The sequence below is a fragment of the Mauremys mutica genome, chromosome 9, assembly GCF_020497125.1.
Source record: "Mauremys mutica isolate MM-2020 ecotype Southern chromosome 9, ASM2049712v1, whole genome shotgun sequence".
Classification (NCBI taxonomy): domain Eukaryota; kingdom Metazoa; phylum Chordata; order Testudines; family Geoemydidae; genus Mauremys; species Mauremys mutica.
In genome coordinates this window covers 48,705,982-48,731,431 of record NC_059080.1, presented here as the reverse complement: position 1 = coordinate 48,731,431, position 25,450 = coordinate 48,705,982, and the positions used below count along the sequence as shown (strand labels likewise).

General features: G+C 49.2%; 2 protein-coding genes across 10 annotated transcripts in view; one reads left to right on the top strand and one right to left on the bottom strand.

Moving 5' to 3' along the window:
• The window catches only part of LOC123377356 (high density lipoprotein binding protein), a 95,917-nt gene extending 79,274 nt beyond the window's left edge, over positions 1-16,643 (top strand). For all 5 annotated transcript variants that reach the window (XM_045030160.1, XM_045030161.1, XM_045030157.1 and 2 more), the window contains 6 exons: positions 1,781-1,915; positions 3,116-3,259; positions 3,540-3,725; positions 6,259-6,375; positions 7,002-7,130; positions 14,157-16,643. In XM_045030160.1, coding sequence (XP_044886095.1) covers positions 1,781-1,915; positions 3,116-3,259; positions 3,540-3,725; positions 6,259-6,375; positions 7,002-7,130; positions 14,157-14,243 — 798 coding nt within the window. In that variant the 3' untranslated portion in view covers positions 14,244-16,643. The remainder of the gene's footprint in view (positions 1-1,780; positions 1,916-3,115; positions 3,260-3,539; positions 3,726-6,258; positions 6,376-7,001; positions 7,131-14,156) is intronic.
• A 694-nt stretch (positions 16,644-17,337) lies between these two features.
• ANO7 (anoctamin 7) overlaps positions 17,338-25,450 on the bottom strand; it is a 30,548-nt gene continuing 22,435 nt past the window's right edge. For all 5 annotated transcript variants that reach the window (XM_045030165.1, XM_045030162.1, XM_045030164.1 and 2 more), the window contains 8 exons: positions 24,449-24,503; positions 23,636-23,733; positions 22,331-22,482; positions 20,530-20,735; positions 19,631-19,773; positions 18,786-18,876; positions 18,337-18,456; positions 17,338-17,823 (listed from right to left, as the gene is read on the bottom strand). In XM_045030165.1, the coding sequence (XP_044886100.1) occupies positions 17,629-17,823; positions 18,337-18,456; positions 18,786-18,876; positions 19,631-19,773; positions 20,530-20,735; positions 22,331-22,482; positions 23,636-23,733; positions 24,449-24,503 (1,060 nt within the window). In that variant the 3' untranslated portion in view covers positions 17,338-17,628. The remainder of the gene's footprint in view (positions 17,824-18,336; positions 18,457-18,785; positions 18,877-19,630; positions 19,774-20,529; positions 20,736-22,330; positions 22,483-23,635; positions 23,734-24,448; positions 24,504-25,450) is intronic.

Below are 25,450 nucleotides of genomic sequence, written 5' to 3'. Positions count from 1 at the left end.
AGCCTATTTCTGTAGCCTTGAACAAAATTCAGGGAAATAGCTGTTTTATTGCTGATGCTATTGAAATGTGGAAGGAACTGAGTGAGATCTTAAAAAGAGAAATATGCAATGACCGAGTTAAATTACAAGCATTAAAAAATGAATGGGACAAGCACTATCTCCAGCTCGTTTTCTTGCAAATATTCGGTACCAGGGTCAAACCTTAACTGCTGAAGAAGAGGAGTTGGCTCTGACATGGACATCCAGCAATCATCCCTCCATAATGCCAACTATAATAAACTTCAGAGCTAAGGGTGAACCATTCAAGAAATATATGTTTGATGTTTTAAAGAAAGTCACACCAGTGACTTAAGAACTTGGATTCAGAGACTGTGGAAATGATAATCTCACTTTTAACAGCAGTTAAACAGTAACTTCTTCTGCCGGTGTAGAAAGAATATTTTCTTCCTTTGGACTAATTCATTCCAAACTGAGAAATCGTTTGGGACCTGAAAAAGCAGGAAAGCTTGTTTTTTCTTTTCCAGATTATGAACAAACAGGAAAATGAAGGTGAAGATGACTGAGTTAGCTGCAGAAGCCAATATTTTAAGTTTCTCATGTTGAGCTGGCTGACATAGTTGATTTAACTTTTTTTGTTTTCTTTTAAAAAACATTTAACTATTTTAGTTAAACAGTTTTAACAAAACCAAACCTGATTTTAAAAAAACTTGAATGTTTAAATTAAAAAATTCATATGCTTGTTGTGTTAAAATATGTTTGTTATTGAAGAAAAAAATCCAGAATATATAATGTTTTATTTAAATAAAACAATTTAAATGTCTGCATGGTGGTGGTCTCCTCCTAATACAGCATGGCAAGAAAATCCTCCAAATATTAATGATTAACCTGTTGAATTGGAGATATTTATGAAGTCAGTGAGAGGTGAACTATCTGCTTCAATTACCTTTGGTAAATGAAATAACCAGACAATCATTCATTTTCTGATATAGCTGTAAAACTAATCTGAAAAGTTTTTAGAAATAAATCACTTAAAAATTTATAGTGTGTACCTTCTAAAAATGTAATCTACATCTATCTCTGAGTTGTGAAGAATATGTATTAAGGTTATAACAACCAATAAGAATGCACTTTTATGTAGAAATCCCTGATTAAATCACTAGTCAGGAAGACTAGATTTAATTGTGATTTAAATCAATTTGATTTTAAATCAAATCCACCCTGATTACAGGAGTGGGTGAGTGAGGTTCCATGACCTGCAATGTGCAGGAGGTCAGACTTGATGATCATGATGGTCCCTTCTGGCATTAAAGTCCATGAGATGCAGTTAGAATTCACCTGGAATAGACTGGCACCAGTGTTTGATTTCTGCAGCCTCCTGGCTGATGCCCTGGAGGCAGGTTATTCCACATCTGCCTATTGCAGGGCTCTTCTGAAGTAATTGGTACTAACCAGTGTCAGACAGATACTGGACTAGGTGGACTTATGTCTTGATCCATACTGGCCATTCCTATGTGTATGGTAGCCACAGGGCCATGCTGCTCAAACCTTTCCCTTTCCCAAACCTCCCTAGTTTGGTGCAAGAGCTACCACATACCACTTGCACAGTCAAGAATTAGTCACACAGTGATTAATTAAGTTTGCTTTGGTTCCTTGGTGGGGGTGGCCGTGGCAGTGGAGCTGCAACCTCAGGTTCTTCCCCCAGCAATGAAAAGGTGGCATGTGGACTGGCTATAGGGTAGGGTCCATTGGCCCAAAGTGACCATAAGTGTTTGTCATTTAGGTGAACATCCAAGTCCCTGCCCCTGAGCTTCGGTCTGATGTCATCAGTATCACTGGGCTCGCTACAAACTTGGACCGCGCGAAGGCTGGGCTGCTGGAGAGAGTGAAGGAACTGCAGGCTGAGCAAGAAGATCGGGTAAGCCCTAGTGCCCTTGTCCCTCTTGCTCCTAGGAGAACCAGCCCCCTAACCCCCACCCCAAGTGTTGTAGCTTTGTGTAAAGGAGTCAGAGATATCAGAGGATGTATAGAGGCAGAATGCATTCTTGTAAATAGTGTGTATTTGGCCTGACATCTGAGCTTATAAGGTAGGCACATGAGATCAGCCTTTCAGACCCCCCACCCCCGACAGCTGGGCGCCGCCCTCTGAACCTGGGCAGTAAGGTGAAAATGAGCAACATTCCCCTAGCTGGCAGAGAAGTGGAAGCTCATATGGATTGGGCTCTGCAGCACTATTGGAGGCAGCTGCCTTGGCTTACAATGAGGAATTTAGAGTTATGAAGGCTTGTTTGCCTCTGCCTCAAGTGAACTTGAAGGCTGAGTTACAAGCTCCCATAACCCAAGTTGCTGAACTGTAAGCAGAGTAGTTACAGCCCCGTTGGCTACTAACCTGATGGTAAGAGGCCCCTCCACTTTGTGTGTTACTCAAATGTAATTAGAATCCACTTTATCTTTTTAATTAAAAATAGCCCAGCTGTGCAGTGTGAGCTGATGGAAAAGGTAGTGATCGGGTTGTCCAGTTTTTTATCCTAGTTTAAACAAATAGGCGAGGCATTTGGAATGGGGCAATCTTTCTGCAGTGAAACCAGGCATACAGTAACTGGTTTGGCCAGTGGCTTGTGTCTCAGCGCTCCCCAATAGCTTTTAATCATCGCTCTGTGAGGAATGCTTCTGAGTCCCCATTCTCTACCTTCTTTATGTGAAGTGTGGCAGTTTGGTCATCCTCCCTGGCTCCTCTGCTCTGTTGGGTTCCCTCTCTACAGTCCCCAGGGCAGAACAACGAGGAGCTGTCATGAGCAGGGAGCTATGGGTAAATGAGCAGAGGCTCAGCAGAAGCACAGGCCAGTGGCAGACGTGCGCACAGCTACTTTGGCTCGACAATCATGCAAATATGTTCAGGTAGTTCCACCCAGAGCAGTCACTGTGGGACAACCTGGGGCATGTCATAGGAAAGCAAAAAACGCCCCCAGAATCTGCCTAAATGTGTGGTGTCCCCTTACAGGCGGGATACTTGAGAGATGGAGGTAGAAGTTTGACATAGACAGGAATGGATTTAATTGGTCAAACCTTGGTGTATACTCTGCTATAGCGCTCGAGAGGGTCTCCCTTCTCATTACAGGCCTTGCGAAGCTTCAAGCTGACTGTCACTGTTGACCCCAAATACCACCCTAAAATTATTGGAAGGAAGGGGGCAGTGATCACCCAGATCCGCACAGAGCATGAGGTCAACATCCAGTTTCCGGATAAGGATGATGAAAACCAGGTGAGGACTAGAGTGGGATAAAACCTTCTGGGGCACAATAGAGGCTCTGGGCTCTGAGTAGAGCACACATGACATTTCCAGCAGCTGCTTACTGCAAAATGCTGATCAAAGAAAAAACACCCCAAGTCTGTCCCTGGCAGGCCAGTCTGACACTACACGTGGTTTCCAGCCCAGAGTCTCCTGTAGTGTTGCCTTCCAGTCAGACTTCTCCCTAACAGGTCCAGGATGGGTTTGCTCCCAGCAACTACATTCTAACTTCCTCCCCAACCTGCTTTCCTAGTCCCAGGATCAGATCACCATAACTGGCTATGAGAAGAACACTGAGGCAGCCCGAGACGCCATCATGAAGATTGTGGGTGAGCTGGAGCAGATGGTCTCTGAGGATGTGATGCTGGACCATCGTGTTCATGCCCGCATCATTGGAGCACGGGGCAAAGCCATCCGCAAAATCATGGATGAGTTCAAGGTGGGCACAGAGAGTATGCTGGATCCATTGCAGGGGCTGCTGTACAATGGTTGGGATAGCTTGAACTACTTCAAACCCAGGACTCTGGGGCCCTTGATGCCCATGCTTTCTGCCTTTTGCACAAATTCTGACCTGGGCTGCAAAGGCTGAAGGGATGACAGTGCTGATGTGTTACAGGGAATCTCTCTGTGGGCTTGACTGAGACAGAGATGGACACAGGAGTCGGGTGATGGGAGGCAAGGTCCCAGTCTGTCTAACTGCACAGGCCTTGCTCTCTTCCTGTGCTTACTCTAGTCTGAGCCAGGGCTGCATGCCAGGGCATAGATGGACCATGTGGTAGATGGATGCATGCCAGGGCGTAGATGGACCACACAGCATAGTTGATTGGACGCCACAACTGGGAATGGGTTGAAGCAGCCTGCTTGTCTCCCTTCCCTGCCCTCCCCCGCACCTTGAGCAAAATGGGATCTCTGGAAATGGTGACCCAGGGTGTCTGAGTCCCAGTTGGTTTCTGGAGCTCTTCCCAGGGTGGGACACATGACTTCAGTGTTCCATACACAGGCTGAGAGAGAACTCCACTGAGCCCTTAGGCTGTGTCTGCACTGCAGTTGAACACCTGCGGCTGGCCCGTCAGCTGGCTTGGGGCTACAGAGCTGTTTAACTGCAGGGTAGATGCTCAGGTTGGTGGGCCCTGGCTCCAGCCTGAGCCCAAACAGCTACATTGCAATTGTATAGCCCTGCATCCTGGACCCCGGTCGGCTGACATGGGCCAGCTGCAGGTGGTCAGTTGCAGTGTAGATGTATGCTGAGTGTCTGTGGCCTGGGTGGATTTAATCTGCCAGACCTGCTTCTGTGTGATCCCTCTGTGCTGTTCCCAGGGCTAAGCCACAGCTGTTCTTCAGGTGCCTCTGCCAGTGGCACCTGTCCATCACAATCTCAGTGGTCTGATCATTTCACACTTTCAGACCTGAGCTTAATGGCTCCTCCCAGTGAGAGGGAACAGCTTTATCTGCTCCCCTGTCACTGATTATGGAGCCGTGGTGAGAGAAGCTTCCTAAAAGTGTTAGGGGGGCCCAGTGGTGTCTGAACCGAGGGCTGCCCCTTTATCCCCGAGGCCCTGATCTCTCACTGTCCCTTCCCCCGAGGCCCCGCTCCCTGCTCTCACCCTTATGGCTTTTAAAAGTGATGGGGCCATGGCCGCTTGGAGCCCATGAGGAACCTTTGCTATCATTTAGGCACCTCTCTGAGGGGCGTTTGACATTCCCAGGGCCCTGGGTACTCAGCTCTGTGAGACCACTAGGGAATCTGGCAGCTTTTGATAAACAAAAAACCAAAGAGTCCCATACGAGCTGTATTGAATTTGCTGTTGGATTCAGTGTTTGTGGTGCCCTTACATCTTTAACACTTTCAGAGGGTTTAGATTTTCCTGTTGAAAACACAGCTGCTTTATGGAAGCTGTTTGTGAGCAGGGGGAGCTGAGTAGGGAGCAGCTTGGGTTTTTGGGTCCCTCACAATGCGTGGGAGACACTTCTGTTCTAGACAGCTTCACTATAATATTGGATTACCTTCCAACAGTGCCTAAAGCAACAGGCCACGCACCTGTCTCAGGCTGGAGTAGGATTGTTTGGGCTCTTGGAAGAAAGGCCTTAGCGGTGTCTGTCTCTCTTGAAATGATCAGCAGTGAAATAATGAACATAATTGACACTGCGTTTGTCTTTTAGCTTTGCCATGAACAATCCACTGATAACCCTGGGGGGAGCTCAGACCTCTGAGTCTGTGCCAGGCTGAAGACCTGCACTTTCCTTCTGTCTCTTGGAAATTGGGAAGGCTGGAAATCTCCTCTTTGAAGAGGAAATTGTGGCATCTTGAGCACCACTCTGTCCCTGGGGCTCTAGAGTGTCTAAAACAAGCTGAGGGCTGCTGGCGAATCCTGGAAGCTCCCTAGAACCCTTTGGTTTTTGCCAGCACTCTAGTGTCGTGAGGCGGCACTAGCAGTGGTTTGACAGAGGAGGTGATAGCTGAGGATGTAGTGGTTAGAACTCCCACCATCATAGTGACTGCTAAAGCATGGCGGGTTATGATGGCAGTGGGAGTGATCGCCTGCATTCTGGCTGCCAGAGATCTAAGCACTCTGCAGAAGTGGATACTCTGCCCAGGACAGGTGCTGGTGGTAGAGCAGCTCAGCCCTGCCCTGCTGGGCTCTGGGATACACAACACTACAAAGCTGTGGGGTGCTGAGCGAATGGCAGCAGTGGCTGGAGAAGGGTCAGATCCCCCTGCTCCCAAGTTGAGCAGACTCCATTCTGCTGGGAATGAGGCTTCCTGCTGTGTATGGGCTGCAGCTCAGCGTTCCCTTGTACTGGAAACCACACACTCCCCAATGGGGCTTGGTATGGTCCAGTGCAAATGAGCCCTCTGATTGTGAGCGCCTGTGGGGTCATCACTGCAGCCTAGCCATGGACCTCCAGAATGATGAGCCAGCTGAGCGGGGCTGGTGCACGTTTAAAACCCTCTGCTGTGCCTTGCATTCCAGGTGGATATCCGCTTCCCCCAGAGTGGCGCGTCTGACCCCAACTGTGTGACTGTGACCGGGCTCCCTGATAACGTCGAGGAAGCAATAGATCATATCCTGAACTTGGAGGAGGAATATGTGAGTAGTGGAGGAGGCAGGGACGTGAAGGCCAGAAGAATGGCTCTGGTCTGTAGCATAAACAGCCCAGTGAACTTCCTTGTTAGTGGAGAGTATAGGCCTAAAAACTACAAGTCCCTGCTGTGTGCACGCAGGGAGCTCAGCGAGCAGCTGTGGAAACTTACGGGGCATCTCTAATATGGGTGTACTGTTGCATGATAATGATCACTGAATGTCCAGATCTGTCTGGCTCCTGCCACTTGTGGGCAGAGGAAGGTAGCGTTTTCCTCCTCCCTTCCATCTCTCTCACACTGTGCTCATGGCAATTTCAGCTGTTCTGTGCAACTGTCCCCTAGACGTTAGAGCCCCAAGTAGGTGTTGGCTTGTGAAGCAGTGTCAAGGCAGCCGATGTGGCCACTGCCCCGTGCCACTGAAGTGAGGAGGGGTAAATGAGTGAATAGAGCGGCCAGTCAGATGGATGTCATCTGCCTGTCTGAGGGGTGCAACGTGCTAGTCTTAGGCTGCTACTGGCAGCAATTGCTGTTTGACGCTGTGCGGGAAGAGAGACTTCATTGACCAAGTAGGGAACACAAGGAACATCACCATACAAAGAGAACCACTCTCCCTGTGCTGCCCTCTGTCTGCAGCTGGCTGATGTGGTGGACAATGAGGCGATGCAGGTGTACATGAAACCCTCTGCACATGAGGAGTCCAAGGCCCCATCCAAGGGATTTGTGGTGAGAGACGCCCCCTGGGCAGCTGGCAACAATGAGAAGGTGAGTGCTGCTTCTGCTATTGCACCTCCAGAGGTTCCTCTTTCTAGAGACTGTTCCTGTGCCATGGACTCCGCATGGCCAGGATGTGAACAGAAGGGTCATCTCCCTGTTCATTGTGGGACCTTTGAGGGACCAATGCCTGTTCTTCTTTGAGTGCTTGCTCTTGTCGATTCCATGCTAGGTGTGTGTGTGCCCATGTGCACAGATGTTGGAATTTTTTGCCTTAGCAGTATCTGTAGGGCCGGCTGTGGTGCCCTCTGGAGTGCCATGCTCATAGATCATAGAATATCAGGGTTGGAAGGGACCTCAGGAGGGCATCTAGTCCAACCCCCTGCTCAAAGCAGGACCAATTCCCAGACAGATTTTTGCCCTGATCCCTAAGTGGCCCCCTCAAGGATTGAACTCACAACCTCTCTCTGGTATATGAGGAGTTGCCGCCTTACGACCTCAGTTCCTTCTTACCGCCCGTGTAGTCGGAGCAACTTCCCCTTGCCTCCTGAGTGGATAATGGGTTTTCCCCAGCACCTATTATCTGCTCTTTGTATATAGTTGTTTACAGTAGTTAGTAATTAGGTGTTAAGTTGTAAGGGTTAGTTTAATAAATTAGTCTCAGCAGGGATTTTGCCCTGGCACAGCCCCGGTCATAGAATCCTAGAATCTCAGGGTTGGAAGGGACCTCAAGAGGTCATCTAGTCCAGCCCCCTGCTCAAAGCAGGACCAATCCCCAACTAAATCATCCCAACCAGGGCTTTGTCAAGCCTGACCTTAACCTTTAAGGAAGGAGATTCCACCACTTCCCTAGGTAACCCATTCACTTCACTACCCTCCTAGTGGAAATTTTTTTTTTCCTACTATCCAACCTAAACCTCCCCCACTGCAACTTGAGACCATTACTCCTCGTTCTGTCCCTGGGTTTCAAGCCTTGTTCAGCCTGCAATAGGCCTGTGCCTGTTAGCGACCCTCATAGCCGCTGCCTGAAGTGCTTGGGAGAGTCGCATGTAAAGGAGAAGTATCAAATTTGCAAGAACTTTTGACCCAGAACTCAAAGGGAGCGGGAAATTTGTCTAAGGACCCTTCTTATGGAGGTTGCACTTCGGCATTAGAGCCTTCCTGCTCCAACTCTACGCCTAGCACCTCGGCGTCGGTGCTGCCCGGCACTGCTCCCCTTTGCCGGTGTCCAAGAAGTACCTGAAAAAGTAAGGCTCCCTGGCATCATGCAAGGAGGGACAGGACTGTCTGCCCACTCCAGAGCCTCAAGGGGGTACCTCTCAGGCTGGAGCTCCCAGGAACCCCCATGCAGGGATCCCACTCCTGGAAGTAGTACGGACCCTGGCACCTGGTTGTACCGTCAACATCTGAGGCCCTCCAGGGAGCTAGGGACCAGAGAGTCCTTCCAGCATATTGGAGGTGGCTAAAGCTCCCCGCTCTCAGGGCAAGCCAGCTATGGGACCACCTCAGGGGGCAGTTGAACACCGTCCCTCCCCGGAGCAGAGGCAGCGTTCCACTACTGCGGTCCCTGACTCAGCAATCTAGCAACTCGCCATCACCGCAGTCCTGGTCTCCACCAGCACAGAAGACCTGTAGTGAGGCATTGGTCTCCATACACCCAGCACCGATTGTATTTGCACCAGCCGATGTCCCGGCACAGGTCTCCGCTGGTACGGGACATCTCACCTTCCCAGCACTGGACTCCATGCCTCCTGCACCAGTCCTCAGAGGCACTGATCACCTTACTTGAGGCACAGTTCCCTGGCGCCTACCGTCAGACACAAGTGTCTACAGTCCCACCTTGGTCACTGGAAGGGGACTAGTCTAGGTCAGAGTGGGACTTTAGCCCCTCGCCGTGGCAGCAGCAAATCTTGTGAGCACTGGAGACCATCTCTGCTCCCACAGTGTCGGCATGGTAGCAGGGTCAGTGGCCAGCCCTACTGGAATGCATGGGGCATGCTGGTGATGCTGATGCCTTTCTCACACCATTCCTCCCTTGCTGCTTCAGAGAAGCAACCCCCTGCAACAACCATACCAGACTCCAGTGTGTGGTGCGGACTCCAATGCTGGGGGAGTGGGCACATGCTTCTCTACAAGGGAGCCTTCCCCAATAGGGGATAATGCCCCAGGCCCTCCCTCAGTGGTGCAATCATCATCCTCATCAGATGAGGCAGTAGCATGGCCCTCGCATGTCAGTCCCCACGAGGACTTTAAAGAGCACAAAGCCCTGCTTAGAAGGGTGGCTTCGACTTGGGCTTGGAAGTGGAGGAACTGGCGGACCAGTCGGGCAACTTGTTCAACATTCTGACAGCAGCAGCCCCATCACGGCTCACATTGCTGGTACATGAGGGGATTTTGAAGATAGCCAAGGCTTTGTGGCAAATCCCATCTTTTATCCTGCCCACCTCCAAATGGGCAGAAAAGAAATATTGTGTCCCCGCTAATGCGTTCAAGTATTTGTAAACCCATCCACCCCCAGGGACACTAATCGTATCTGCAGCCAATGAAAAGGACAGGCAAGGGCAAGTGAGGTCCAGCCTCCAGGCATCTTTGTTTTTCTATGTGGAACTTTCCAGAAGATCATGGGAGACTTTAACTTCCCTGATATAGACTGGAGGACAAGTGCTAGTAATAATAATAGGGCTCAGATTTTTCTGGATGTGATAGCTGATGGATTCCTTCACCAAGTAGTTGAAGAACCAACAAGAGGGGATGCCATTTTAGATTTGGTTTTGGTGAGTAGTGAGGACCTCATAGAAGAAATGGTTGTAGGGGACAACCTTGGTTTGAGCGATCATGAGCTAATTCAGTTTAAACTAAATGGAAGGATAAACAACAATAGATCTGACTAGGGTTTTTGATTTCAAAAGAGCTAACTTTAAAAAGTTAAGGAATTAGTTAGGGAAGTAAATTGGACTGAAGAACTTGGGGATCTAAAGGCGGAGGAGGCCTGGAATTACTTCAAGTCAAAGTTGTAGAAACTATCAGAAGCCTGCATCCCAAGAAAGGGGGGGGAAATTCATAGGCAGGAGTTGTAGACCAAGCTGGATGAGCAAGCATCTCAGAGAGGTGATTAAGAAAAAGCAGAAAGCCTACAAGGAGTAGAAGATGGGAGTGATCAGCAAGGAAAGCTACCTTATTGAGGTCAGAACATGTTAGGGATAAAGTGAGAGAGGTCAAAAGCCATGTAGAGTTGGACCTTGCAAAGGGAATTAAAACCAATAGTAAAAGGTTCTATAGTCATATCAAAAGAAAAGAAAGAAAAGTGGGACCGCTAAACACTGATGATGGAGTGGAGGTTAAGGATAATCTAGGCATGGCCCAATATCTAAACAAATACTTTGCCTCTGTCTTTAATGAGGAGCTTAGGGATAATGGTAGGATGATAAATGGGAATGAGGATATGGAGGTAGATATTACCACATCCAAGGTAGAAGCCAAACTCAAGCAGCTTAATGGGACTAAATCGGAGGGGCCCAGATAATCTTCATCCAAGAATATTAAAGGAGCTGGTAGATGAAATTGCAAGCCCATTAGCAAGAATTTTTAATGAATCTGTAAACTCAGGGGTTGTAACACATGACTGGAGAATTGCTAACATAGTTCCTATCTTTAAGAAGGGGGGGGGGGGAGAGAAAGTGATCCGGGCAACTATAGGCCTGTTAGTTTGACATCTGTAGCATGCAAGGTCTTAGAAAAAATTGTGAAGGAGAAAGTAGTTAAGGACATTGAGGTCAATGTAACTGGGACAAAATACAACATGGTTTACAAACAGTAGATTGTGCCAAACCAACCTGATCTCCTTCTTTGAGAAGGTAACAGATTTTTTTTTTTTTAATTTTTATTTTTTTTTTAGACAAAGGAAATGCAGTGGATCTAACTTACCTCGATTTCAGAAAGTCATTTGATACGGTTCCACATGGGGAATTATTAGCTAAATTGGAAAAGATGAGGATCAATATGAAAATTGAAAGTTGGATAAGGAACTGGTTAAAGGGGAGACTACAACGGGTCGTACTGAAAGGTGAACTGTCAGGCTGAAGGGAGGTTATTAGTGGAGTTCCTCAGGGATCAGTTTTGGGACCAATCTTATTTAATCTTTTTATTACTGACCTTGGCACAAAAAGGGGGAATGTGCTAATAAAGTTTGTGGATGACACAAAGCTGGGAGGTATATTGCCAATATAGAGAAGAACCGGGATATCATATACGAAGATCTGGATGACCTTGTAAACTGGAGTAATAGTAATAGGATGAAATTTAATAGCAAAAAGTGCAAGGTTATGCATTTTAGGGATTAATAACAAGAATTATTGATATAAGCTGGGGACACATCAGTTGTAAGTAACAGAGGAGGAGAGGGACCTCGGAATGTTGGTTGATAGGATGACAATGAGCTACCAATGTGATATCGCCATGAAAAAAGCTAATGCGGTCTTGGGATGCATCAGGTGAGGTATTTCTAGTACAGATAAGGAAGTGTTAGTACTGTTATACAAGGCACTGGAGAGACCTCATCTGGAATACTGTGCAATTCTGGTCTCCCATGTTTAAGAAGGATGAATTCAAACTGGAACAGGTACAGAGAAGGGCTAATAGGATGATCTGAGGAATGGAAAACCTGCCTAATGAAAGGAGACTCTCAAAGAGCTTGGCTTGTTTAGCCTAACCAACAGAAGGATACAGAAGGCTGAGGGGGGATATGATTGCTCTCTCCAAATATATTGGAGGAATAAATACCAGGGAGGGAGAGGAATTATTTAAGCTCAGTACCAACGTGGACACAAGAACAAATGGATATAAACTGGCCATCAGGAAGTTTAGACTTGAAATTAGACAGAGGTTTCTAACCATCAGAGAGGAGTGAAGTTCTGGAACAGCCTTCCAAGGGGAGTAGTGGGGGGGGGGAAAAAGACATATCTGGCTTCAGGACTAAGCTTGATAAGTTTGAGGGGATGGTATAATGGGATAGCCTAATTTTGGCAATTAATTGGTCTTTGACTATTAGCGATAAATATGCCCTATGGCTTGTGATGGGATGTTAGATGGGGTGGGATCTGAGTTACTTACCTGGGTGTCTGGCTGGTGAGTCTTGCCCACATGCTCAGGGGTTAGCTGATTGCCATATTTGGGGTCGGGAAGGAATTTTCCTCCAGGGCAGATTGGCAGAGGCCCTAGGGGTTTTTCGCCTTCCTCTGCAGCATGGGGCACAGGTCACTTGCTGGAAGATTCTCTGCATCTTGAAGTCTTTAAACCATGATTTGAGGACTTCAGTGGCTCAGGTTTGATACAGGAGTGGATGGGTGAGATTCTGTGGCCTGCATTGTGCAGGAGGTCAGACTAGATGATCATAATGGTCATCTATCCACACATTCACATCCCATTACATGCTTACCCAGCAGGCCTGGGACGATGCTGGCTTTGGTAGAGCAGTGTTGCAAGCCACACAACTGTGAACTCCAAGCCCACCTCCAGGGGTACTGCTTGAGAGTCACCTAAAATGGAATTGACCTGAGCAAGCATTTGAAGAAAAAACTGTTACTTGTCTTTCGTAACTGTTCTTTGAGATGTGTTGCTTATGTCCATTCCACTACCCGCCTGCCTACCCCTCTGTCAGAGTTGCCCGGCAAGAAGGAACTGAGAGGGCGCAGGGCCAGCAGCACCTGATAAACTGCTGCATGAGTGCGGCACTCCAGAGGGCACTACAGCTGACCCTGCGGATACCACTAAGGCAAAAATTTGACAACTATGCACGTGGGTGCACACATACCTAGAATGGAATGTACATGAGCAACACATCTCGAAGAACAACAGTTATGAAAGGTAGGTAACTCTTTTTTCAGAATCATGTTCTTCCCTCTTTTTAGTGGATTTCTAGGCCTTTCCTGACCATTGGGGAGTGTCATGATCAGTCTGTTCATCACCTGGAGAGCTTGCCCACACTATGTGCTAGGCCCCTAGAAGTTAGTATGTTGGGTTTCTAAATTGCCCAGCTTTCCTCCACTGCTGTCACCTCTCGCCTCTGCTAGGAACAACAGATAGCTCAGTGGTTTGAGCATTGTCCTGCTAAACGCAGCGTTGTGAGTTCAATCCTTGAGGGGGCCATTTAGGGAACTGGGGTGTAAATCTGTCTGGGGATTGGTCCTGCTTTGAGCAGGGGATTGGACTAGATGGCCTCCTGAGGTCCCTTCCAACCTTGATATTCTATGGTTCTATGAATCCTCCTGTAGAGACTCTGAAAGGAGCAGCTAGCCTGGCAGATCTCCCCTCCACAGCCCCTGGAGCTCAGATTGCCTTCCAAAGCAGCTGTGGCTGGCACTTTGTTACTGTGGAACTCAAGGTTAGGGACTTCTGACCATTATCTGAAAGGCAGGGGATAAGCTACTAAACCAAATACCTTCTTGTTGTCCACTTGGTCCTCACAAGGTGCATTGAGGACTTGGCAGGTTTCCGTTCTAAAGCTAGCCTGAACCACAGAAATTAAGGGGTGTCAAGAACCTCTGACCCAGCTAGTGTCTCCCCGCCACTGTACAGAAAAGCCTTGCCTGTTAGCAGGAATACTTCAATACTACAGTGATGAGAAGGAGTAGAACATAGAGGATAGCATTTGAGTATTAGGGTAGACCTGGCACCACTGAGGAAACAGTGGACAAACTATACTTGGTGTCAATCTCCCCAAGAAGTAGACGTCCTTCTGACCTTTCTGCAGAATCTGCTTCCCTGATATTCTAACCTGATTAGGTTAATTCAGATCATGATCCTTCTGTGACCCATCTTAGTGACTTACCTGCTGTTTTCATGGGTCCTACTAAAACCCTGTTGCTGTACTGTCCTTGACCTCTGCACCTTTCAAGAACTTTGATATCCTAGAACACTCTTCCATATGTGGCCTTGCAACAGTTGTCTCTCCCCCTCCTCACTCATTACGTGTTTGCACATGTGATATTTGTTGAATGCTACAGTTGTCTGAGCTTCTTGAGTGTTGTATAGAACTGCAGCCAGCCTATATAACTTGGACCATTCTCTTCTTTGCTCTAGGCCCCTGATATGAGCAGTTCTGAAGATTTCCCCAGCTTTGGGGCTCAAGTGACCCCCAAGACTCTTCCCTGGGGCCCCAAACGATAATGACCTGGAAGCAGAAACATCTCCTCCAGCTAGCTGACCTGACACTAACCTGCCACAAATACTTCCTGTTTGAATTCTGACCCGGCGGCTGGACCACAAGTAAATTGCCCTGCGAGGTCTCCTAATGCTGTGTGGAGTGCTAGAACCCATTCTATTTGTCTGTTGTTACTGGGTTTAGGACCTACTATAAATGGATGGTTCTCCTCCCCGCCCCAAGCTTTCCACTCTGATTCAGACACAGCTTTTTGTTTGAAATGTCATAAGTGACTTTCATCTGCTAAGTTTCACAACTGCCAAAGTGGTGACAGTGATCAGATACCTTGAGCATGTCTTGCTAGGCACTCCAGCCTTCATTAGGAGACCTCTTTACTGTGGCTAGGAATCAACTTCCTGTCTCATGACCTCAGGAAATAAATTTCCTTGACTTTCTAAAAGCCAAAACGTTTGCCCTTTTTCCTTTGTGTTTATCCTGGACCTTACCTTACTATTGTAGAGTGCAATCAGCTTTTCCTTTGAACTGCCAAAAATCCATCTAACAGTGATAGTGGATGTGGGGAGTGAGCTAAAAGTCTAAAGATTAGAAACTGCTTTTAAAGGAACAATACAATAATCTGTAGAAGCAACGACACTGGAAGGGACCAGCAGTGACACAAGGGATCCCCTAGTCAAGTAGAAAAGTCTTTGAGTGATATGTGGCACTGAGCGTGTCCATGTGTAGCATTGAGAGCCTAGATTCTCACATGCACACTTGATGAGTCTTCCAACATGTGAGAGTAAAAATACAGCTACTTCCCAGTGTTCCCCTTTTTTCCCCTTGTTTGTTCTTCCCAACAGCAGCAGAGCTGGTCAAAGCCAGGACATGACAGTATTATGGGGTGCAACAGAATTCGGGTCAGCCCAGGTTGCTATGGTAACATGGCCCAGGAGCTAGTTGATGGGAACTGCAATGCTGAAGCTACATAATTTCCCCCTCCCACTGACAGCATTTGGACACAAGGGGTAGGGAATTTATCACTATTTGCTATTGCCTTCTTTCTACCTCAAAAACCAGTCTGGGGGTGGCCTCCTAGTCTAGAGCATCAGCACTGATGCTAACCTGCTCATCTCATTGTGGGGGCCAGAGCTGAATTCTCTACACCAGGTGCAGGAAGAGCTGAAGAGCATCAATCAGCATATGTAGCTGTTGGAAACACACACACACACGCGCACGTGAAACTAAGAGCAAGGTTATGGTGTAAAATACTCCCACCCCTTAGAGCTGTAGGATTCTGAGCCAGAAGGTGGGCTTGGTTTCAGGAGAGGGAAGAGAGGCAGTCTGCATGTCAGCTCTGAGCTACAGAAAGTCGAGCTGCTCTGAAGTACACAGAGGCCAAGAGTGCAGGGAGAACTAAGGCCCAGGGCTTGCCACTATATGTGGTGAATCCCATGCTCTGTACCATAGCATCTTGGCCCCTGAGTTGCTGAACCTTAAGTACTGACACAGCTTGCTTGAAGGAGGCTTCTCTATTGAGCTGCTCACTCAGCCAGCGAGAAATTGTTTGGTGTGGTGAGGGAGTGGGGTCTCCTCCTTTCCTACCTCCATTTCCCTACTGCTTCAGTGCCTGTGCAAGCAAGTCCCCAGTCTCTCCCCAATAATGCTGACTGGGGCAAGGTCATTATGTTGAAAGGCTGGCCCCAGTTCTCTTGCTATTCCCAGCACTGCACCTGTGTTAAAAGTGAGGCTTAGAAATGCTGACATTTCTTCTTTTCCCCAACCCCCCTCTGCTCTAGCCCTCTTCGGAAGAGGACCCTAGCCCAGAAGTCAGACACCAAAATGTCCTGATGCTTACAGTGAAGTGGAGAATTGCGGTCAACTGAACAAGCCAGGTCCCAGCGCTATGCAAAGGCAGTGGTGACTAACTTGACCACACTTCAGCCCCATGGTAGATGTCTAAAGGGGGTGGCTGACCAAATGAGGTAGTGCCCTAATTCCCTCCTCTTCAGCTAAAGGGGTTTTGAAAAGGGCTAGACAACCCAGATGGGGAAGGGGCACAGCTTGAGGTTATCAAGCCTGCCCTCCTCTTCTCCCTCCCACACCCACACCCCCCCCCAAAAAAAACCCCACCCCATCAGTTGCCCTGCTTGGCTTGAATTAAATTCAGGGTCCCCTACATGCTAAAGGTCATGAAGTGATTGATTGTACCTAGTACTGTCTCCTGCTGCCCCTCAGTCTGTAGCAGATGCTCTGGTATGTACTCTATTTCCTTTATTTTCAACGTCTTCCATAGTGTATGTTTCCATGGCAATGATCCCTTGGCCTTAACTTTGGAATTTGGAAACTATATGCAAACATGTAAAAAGGCTCATGAGTATGGATGACACTGGAATTTTATAAATTCTAAAATAAAAACCTGAAACAGCTTGGAGTGTTGTATTTCTCTACCCATGGTTTGTGAAGAGATTGCTTCTCCATGTACATCGGTGTGGGGGTTAACCTAATCTTCATAGGTTCTTTCAGACTTAAGCTGTCATCTTAAAGTGGCAGTTGTTCCCTGTCAGTAGGTAGTAAATCTAAACCAGGCTCAGTGGTCCTACCATAGTGCAGGCCCTAGGGAGGAAGAGGTATTAAGGCCAGCACTACTGAAGTAGGTGCCCTCAAGGACCCCTCTCCATGCCTACCAGTGTAAAGAACCCCAGTTAGTGCCTAGGCTCTCCCCTGCTATCTCCCTCTCTCCTCTGTAAGGGAACAGAATGCACAACTCCCAAGTTTCCTCTCTCTGGTAACAGGAAGGGGGGGAATTTAGGCTTGCTCCTGTCTGACAACATGCTGTGGTTTAGACTTCTCTTGAGCCCCTGCTGCAGCTGTGTAAGAGCCAGGCCTGTTGAATTGCTGCTTCCCACCTCACTGAAGTAGTGGGACTTGCTTCATTTCAGCCTGAAGCACTGCTTCTCCCACATACCATCCTCTTGCCAGCTGAGGGCTATACAGCCCACCTGTTGGCTACCATAGCTCAGAGCAAGAAGGAATTTCTTCAGAGGCCATTCCATGAATTTCTTCTTCCAACCCCAAAGTCAGCCAGCTCCAGGCTTTGCGAGGTGTCTAACTTAACCTGCAGGGCTCTGAGGACTTAGATGGTATTCAAGTATGCCTGTCACTGTACTATTAATTGGCATGCTTTATTTATCCATGAAATTACAATTATCCACTCTGAAATTTCACTAAAATAATTCATTCCTCTGCAAGGTTTCTTACAACAGCCACCAGCTCAGGGTCAGAGCCAAGTTGACTTCATCTTTTCCAAAGGAGAATGCTAGAAATCATACTTCATGTCTGAATTCAGTTTCATTCACCCTCACCTAGAAGCAGTCACCATTTTTTGTGTTTTAAAACTGAGTCAACAGCAATTCATGGAGATTCCGCTTCAGGCTCAAACTGCTGCTGAGGATGAGCTTCCAGACTCGCAGCTACTGTGTGTGTAGACATCATCGTCCGTAGTTGGGTAGGCTCCTGGTTTTCATGCATCCCACCCAGCTCCCAGGCTTTGGGTGCTGTTTGCATAGTGCTGGAGGTGGCTCTGACTTCCTTTCTCTCAAAGAGGGCCTACCTCAGCAATGGATCAAAAGAAGAAAGGACAATTAGTATCCCCAGAATTAGAGAGTTTGGTCACTGCAGGATAGCTTTCCAACTGCTTTGGCATCAGCTATGTTTAAGGAAGGAAGGCATGAGTTCCTGGCTTCATCAGGTACATAATTTTAAGATTTAGGGGGCAGAACTGACAGACAAGCCTGTTCAGAAACTACAGCACGAAGAAAACTTGGGGAGCAAAGAAATGAGTGAAGAGATTATCAATGACCCTGGAGAAAGGGGTTATGAACAGGGAGCCCCCCAGCTGCTAATGAAACATCTGAAGACCAAAAGGCACAGGGTGTTTAGTGCATTTCATCTTGACATCTTCCAGGGGTGGGCAGTGGGATGCCCACAGGAAAGCAGACTCCAGCATAAATAAAAAGATTTGAGGGTCTGTTCAAAAGCAACTGGTGGTCCAGATGTGGCCCACAGACCACCTACTGACTACCCCGCTGAAGAATAAAGACCACTGGCCCTGAGATTTACCTGGTTCTCAGCCAGTGCCTGCTTGGCCAGATAACGTTCACGCTTCACCTTGATCTCCAGTGACTCAGGAATGTCAGGCACCATCAGGTCTATCACACGAGCAATAAAGAAAACCACATGCTGGAAACAAGGAAAAGAGCAATGTGTCCAATCAGACAGCTGACTCTTTTCAAAGCAAGACAGGATGAGTAAGGAACAGCATGGAAGTGCCTGACTGCAGGGAATGGGACAGGCACTGAAAGGACTTGAACCAAGCAGTATTCCCTAGAGAGCACACTCTCCAACTCCACAGGGGAAACGTCTATGCCTGGCTGGAAACAGGCAGTGCTGGACAGTACATGTCCTGGGGACAGGTGTAGAAAAAAAAAAAAAACAGACTGAGGAATGGGACAGCAAAGGAACAAAACCTTAGCAGGGGGAACTGATTGAGGAAAATGAGAGGGAGGTACCTCAAACACTATAATAAAGCCCAGGCGGATTGCTAGTAGGTTCCAATAGGTTAGCGAGTACCTGCCGTTCTCATCCCTGTAGGCACGGTACCTGGGGAAGAGAAGATAACATTGCACTTAGATGCATCACAGCTGGGAAAGAGGAGCCCTTGCGTGTCAACATCCTCAGGGCAACCACTGGTAGTCTCACTCCCACAACTTTTCCTTGTGACACTTCATCCACATATGTAATCACTCTTAAGGATTAATAACTGATGGCATTTATCTGGCCCATGAACTGTCTGGGTGTAAGGCATGGCTAATCCAGCTCTCCGGGAGGGAGTATGTGCCCATTCCTCCAGGACTGGCAAGCAGCAGCAAGGTAAATCAGTCAGAGTAGAAGTAGCTCAGTTAAAAAACACATTCAAGTTCCTTCAAGACTGATTTACAACAAGAGCATAAAGAGGTGAGCCCCCTGCACATGAAGGAGGACCCGAGTGGCACTCCCCTAGGGAAGCTAACACTGGACTTCCTAATTCAGGTGTAAATTGGATGTGTCTATGGAATGGTGTATCTCTTGTCCCCTAATAAACTGAACTAGCCTTGGGTCTCCCTTCCCTCTCCCACCCCCTGCTGGATGGAGCAGCATTCTCAATAATCGGTGAGAAGTAATACTGTGTGAGACCTGCGCTAAAGTAAGTGGAAACCCCATCTTTCACTTCCAAACATGGCTGGGGCCCCACAGAGGAGAGAACTGTCCTGAAGAGAGAAACACTAGGAAAAATCAGAGGTTGCAATTCAAATGGAGAATGGGAAGGAGTTTTGTCCTGAGGCCCCCCCGCAAGCAGCCGAGCTGGGACTCCTACCTGCACGTGACATTGTGCTGGGAGGCAAAGTGCTTTGGAGCATACGCCAGGGTGAAGTTAACATAGCCCTGCAGGTCACTGGCACGGGTGTACTGATAATACAACCGGGGCAAGAAGTCTGAAGTGAAGGCAATCAGGAAGGCCTGAAATAAGGAGGAAAATACTAGTGCTACAGCCAGCTTCCTACCACTTTACAGATGTCCACACACCTTTTCAGCATACCCGCCTGAGCCTCAGGCTAAGTGTTGTTATTCTGAAGCTTTGTGTGACTCTTGTGTTTGGCTGGACCGCCTCTCCCAGCCACCAACCCCCGACCCAAACTCCGACCCTGCACTTCCTACTGAGGCAAGTCCCCACTGAAAGTTTGGATTGAGGCGTGCCAGCCCTACAGGGTCACTGCTCACTAGCAATTATAGCAGCAAGCATTTATTCTTCAAATGCAGACACCCTTCAATACTGCACAGCTCTCACGGGTCACTGAAAACCAGTCCCAGTGTGCCTGGGAACTAAGCTGCAAAGATGAGGAACCCGTCAGAGCAGGCTGTGTCAGGTAACGCTGCTCCAATAGTAGAGTAGCCTTTTAAGGGGTTACTGAGCCAGAGGCCTGAGCTGCAGCAGCCCTTGAATCAGAGTGTGGTTCTGTCACATACAATGACAGCTCTGCATATGCTCCAGTTACTATATCGTGTCTACAGACTTGTATCTGCCAAGTGGGATTTCAGTAACATTCTTTACTTCTGGCTTTCAGTCCCCTGTCCCCGATACCGGCCTGCTCAGTGGCTGCCTTCAAACTCCACAATGCTACATGATTATATTAACCATCAGCAACATGGCTGGCTGTGTCTGAACGCTGGGAGCTGGCTTCTCCTCCCTCTCTCTTGCTGCCCAACGCTACTCACGTTACTGATGACAGCCAAGTGGGTGATGACCTCCAGGATATAAAACCAGATGCCAATGCCCTGGGCCCGCTCAGCCACAGGACGACGGTACTCGCAGACAAACTTCTGTGCATCCAGGCGGATCTCCACCCAGTTGTTGAGCAAGGCGAAAAGGGGCGCCAGAGGACAAGCTGCCACAAAGATAGTGATGAATCCAAATTGCAGGACTGTTGTACAGAAGGAAAGAATCATCAGAGCTCACATTCACAGTGGAAAAGCAAAGCAGAGGATGGCTTGTGTGAGCTGTGTTCAGCAGTGATCATGGCCTGTCTGGTCCCCCTTCCCCTCCCCATTATCTCTGGTTTCCGGAGGAAGAGAACAGGGAGTCCCCGGGGAATATATTGCAATCCAAAGATCACTGTGGGCCACTGTTTGGTTTGTTCCTGGAGATGCACTGGCCTCTGCTTTCCATCTGTAATAGGCTGCCAGCATCACCTGACAGACCCCGGTAAGGAGAAGGAGCTCCCTCAGGCGATGAGGCACACTTTTACTAGTATAGGAATGTCCATATGGTGTACCAGCCAGGTGCTCCTGGCAAAAATGCAGCTAGACCTGGGGGTACCAGGATGATGAAACCTCCGCCCATGAGCCAAACAAGCTAGACTGGTAAAAGCACAGCTGTGCTGGTATAACTGCATCTACATGGGCTTCTGCTGGCACAGCTCTGTCAGCCATCACCCCTAGGCACCCGACTGACACACCTGGGCTGGCAGCATCCATTGCTCGACCATGGCTGCACTAAGGGTTTGGAGAGATAGCACTGACTCACTGCTGTGATTGGCTCCATAAGGAAGCTGACAGCAGGGAGGTGAGAGGAGCCTTCAGGCCGAGGAAGCTGCAATGTGGAAAAGATTGGGCTGGAGCCCTGGGTAACTCCAAGCCTGAGATGGAGGCTTCCTGTGGGATATTCTGTACATCAAGCCAGACCCAGCAGGGCTGTTTGGCAGGGTGAGATGGGGCAATAGAATCTGCTGCATAATCCAATTTCAGCTGGGGGAAAGAGAAGACATTCGCTGCCGGGGCTCCAATTTCCCCTCCAGGAGGCAGAGTTGTGGCTCTGGGGTCAGTTTCACAAGGCTACCACCTCTAATGGAGAGTTTCCTTAGACCAGGGGTCGGCAACCTTTCAGAAGTGGTGGGCCGAGTCTTCATTTATTCACTCTAATTTAAGGTTTCGTGTGCCAGTAATACATTTTAATGTTTTTAGAAGGTCTCTTTCTATAAGTCGATAATATATAACTAAACTATTGTTGTATGTAAAATAAATAAGGTTTTTAAAATGTTTAAGAAGCTTCATTTAAAATTAAGTTAAAATGCAGAGCACCCCCCCCCCCCCCCGACTGGTGGCCAGGACACGGTGAGTGCTGCTGAAAATCAGCTCACGTGCCACCTTCGGCACATGTGCCATAGGTTGCCTACCTCTGCCTTAGACCTTTGACTGCAATCCCAGAGCTCAGAATATTCAACACCAAGGCTAGGCACTCGAGTTCACTCTCTCTCTAGGGCTTCACTCAATTGAACATGCTAGAGAAAGTGCTGCTTCCCAAATCATCACCACTAGCAGGCACCAGAGAGCATGTCAGTGGGATAAGTGATTGATGCACATGCCATCAACACTATCAACTGCAAAAGCTTCCTCCCCTGAGGAAGTCTCTGACCTCCAGCCTCTTCTCCTGGTGCTGTCAGTGATCAGGTGACCCCACCTGGCCAGGACACTTTGTGAGTAGTCTCCCAAGGTGGCAGACTTGGCATTTGCTTCCTACCCATTTCCAGGTACTCGTCAAACAGCCCCTCACAGACCAGGAGCTCGTAGTTGCTCTCCCAGGGCACCTGCTGCGCCAGGCCCAATTGGGCCTCCTTGCTTTTCCGCTTTTTGGATCGAAGCTTGTACTTCTGCCACCAGCCTTTCAGCTTCCTGGGGGAGCAGAGAAAGGAGCGGTTACGGGAAGGGTGATGCTCCAGCAGAAACTGCAGGGGCCAGTCTCACTCTTACTGGCCTGGTAGGCTCTCCAAGTTGCCCTGGCATTTTCAGGCAGCTAGCATCAGAGGGACCTTTGGCAGTGCTGCCAACACACCCTGACCCAGCCCTAGTGCCAGCCAAGAATCCAAGGTGGGGGAAAGGGTCTTTGCTTCCCTATTATGAACAGAGTCTGACTCTCTAGACAGGCTGGGCTGGGCTTGGCATCAGAGTAGGGTGGGAGCAAAGGTGGTTTTAAGTCCCCTTTCTGTGTCGAATGGTGGGGTGAGGCCCCAGTGAAAAGCTACTCTCATGCATGCCCAGCAGCCCATGGTCCAGCAGCTAGGGATCATTGGCGGAGATGCCTTAGCCCTGGGAATGACAGAGGACAAACGGCTGAGCTGAGCTTGGACATTACTCCAGAAAAGGGCCATGAAAAGTCCCTCCCAGCTCCAGCATTCCTGGCCTGGTTTGCTTTACCTAATGCCTCCTCTGGCAGGAGCCCAGGACGAGGAATCCCCGAGCAGGAGGCGGGGCAGTGGCAGTGGGAAGCCAGAGGCTCCATAATGCACATGGCTAACTTGCCATGAGACCTATTGCAAAACAACTTTGTTCTGCTTTGACTGGTCCACGTGGGTTGTGGATCCCCCACCCTCATTGTCAATCTGTCACAGCAGCGCCCACCAATGGTCACAACCTGCAACTGTCCCCTCTTCCTTCACTAGTGGGAGGAGAGGACTGTGGTCACAGGCCCTGGCACATGTGGGCACTGGCCCTGTCTTAGCTGGGGCCCATAGGTCAAACCACAGCCTTCAGACCACCTGAGGCAGGTGCTGCAGCCACCTGCCAAGCACAAGACAAGCAGATGGGGCCACGCATACAAGTGTCTTTATCCTGACTGAGCCCCTCTCCCCCCCATGCCAAATCTATCACAGTACCCCTGAAAGAGACGGCCCCACCTGCAGCCCCATAGATCCCTGTTATAGAGCTTGGCAGCAGCTCCCTTTGGTGCAATGGTCTGCCAGAAGTCAGACCAACTCCCCCTGGTCCCTGTGGAGCTGGGCTCTGGCCCTCCACCACCCCCTGCCCCGATAGCGCACTCGGTACTTACGGGATGACGATTTCCTGCACATTGTTAATGACTTGTTTTCCCACCATGATGACCAGCAACTCTTGGGCGAGTTCAATGAGACAGCCGCCAGCCCCGCACTGGGTGGGTAGGACAGAGGCACGTCAGCTCCGCTGCATGTTCCCCTCAAGCTCAAAAGGATCTGTGGGGATGGGGGAGCCCTACCAGGTTCCACCTCCCACAGGAAAGGCTACTCCTGAGCCACACACGCTGCCCTAACACAGCATAGCAGGCTGGTGCACTGCGCCCCCCCGCCCCCCAGCACCATCGCCACATCCTGGTGTCAGTGGTGTCCCAGCAGCCAGAGGAGCATGGGGAGGAGGCAGCCTGCAGCACCAAGCCCCAGGAAGCCATTCCCAACCCTCAGGGTAGCCCTAGGGGCTGACTGCTGGGCGGGGTGGGCCAGGAATGAGGGGCCCCAGCTGCTGCCACTAGTCTTTGGGCAGATGAGCCTCCCTCCTCCCTCCTCCTCTGGCCAGGGCTATCCTGAGAACTGTGGAGCCTTTCCCCATGCACAGAGCTGGGCAGCAACTGGAGTGTTTCCTGCCACCCCAGCAAAGGGTCCCCATTCTGTTTGGCAGGTTACCTCACACTGTCCCTCACCTAAGACTCCAACCTCCTGCCAGACACTGCTACTGGATGATGGGGAATGGACACTCGCTAATTGCTCTGTTCCCTTCACTCCCTCTGAAGCACCTGGCCCTGGCCAGTGTCAGGACCCTAGGCCAGAGGGACCATTGATATGACCCAGCATGGCCCTTCTTCTGTTCTCAACCTTTATCAGCTGATACTTACGTCCTCGTTGCGGATCCCAAGCAAGGTCTTGTAGTGCCCTGGGTAGCCTACAAACCTGGGAAATCCAGGATGGCAAGACAGAGCAATAAATGCACAGCTGAACCCCTTGCTTCCCCCCATCAATCTCTTATTCCTCCTGAGGCTACTCGAGATGTGGTGCTGTCATGCACCGTGCCTTGCTCCCACATCCCAGCCACCCTTGTCCATTAGGTGGCTGAGGACGCCACTCAGCCAGTCCTGCTGGATTGAATGGGACAAGGTCAGACCTACTTCATTTTCTTCTTCCTCAGCTCACATCTGAAGCCAGCACAGATGATACCCTGTGGATGGGCATGGAGGGCAGCTCTGCCTGCCAGGAACTTCCCATGATGGAAGCATGTGTGTCAGGAATTTCTCACTCACCCTGTGCCCTGTTCTTCCCAACAGAGGGGAAAGGAGGGACACCGTGCAATGGTGCCTGTCTGAAAGGAGATCATCAAAGGGCACCCCCCGGACTTGTCCCTCATGTTAATTTCATCCCTTCTACATGTGAGAGGCATTTGAAGCAAAACTTCAGCCCACTACATACAACTATGCTGGCTACAATTACCCCCAGCACTCCCCTGCTTACCCCTCTGCTTCAGATCCCATTTCCATCAGTTCTGGGGAGCAGCATGGTCTTGGATCAGGCCTGGGCTGGAACTCCAGCCCTGCATGCCATCCCCAGATCTGTCACTGCCCTGCTGGGAGACCTGGGCAGGTCACATCACTTGCCCGTGCCTGTTTCCTCTCCCACCCACTGTTTCAATTGTATGCTCCTTGGGGCTGGGTCTCACTGCATGTGCAGCACCCAGAAACACAACAGGGCCCTGATCTTAGCGGGGGTCTCTATATAAAATAATGGCGGTTGGGGCCTTGCAACAGGATCCGCCAGTTGCTGATACAGCAGACCTTCCCCGTGCAACACAGCGACAGTCTGGCTTCCCTTCAGAATCCCAGCTCTGCGCACAACAAGCACCCTCA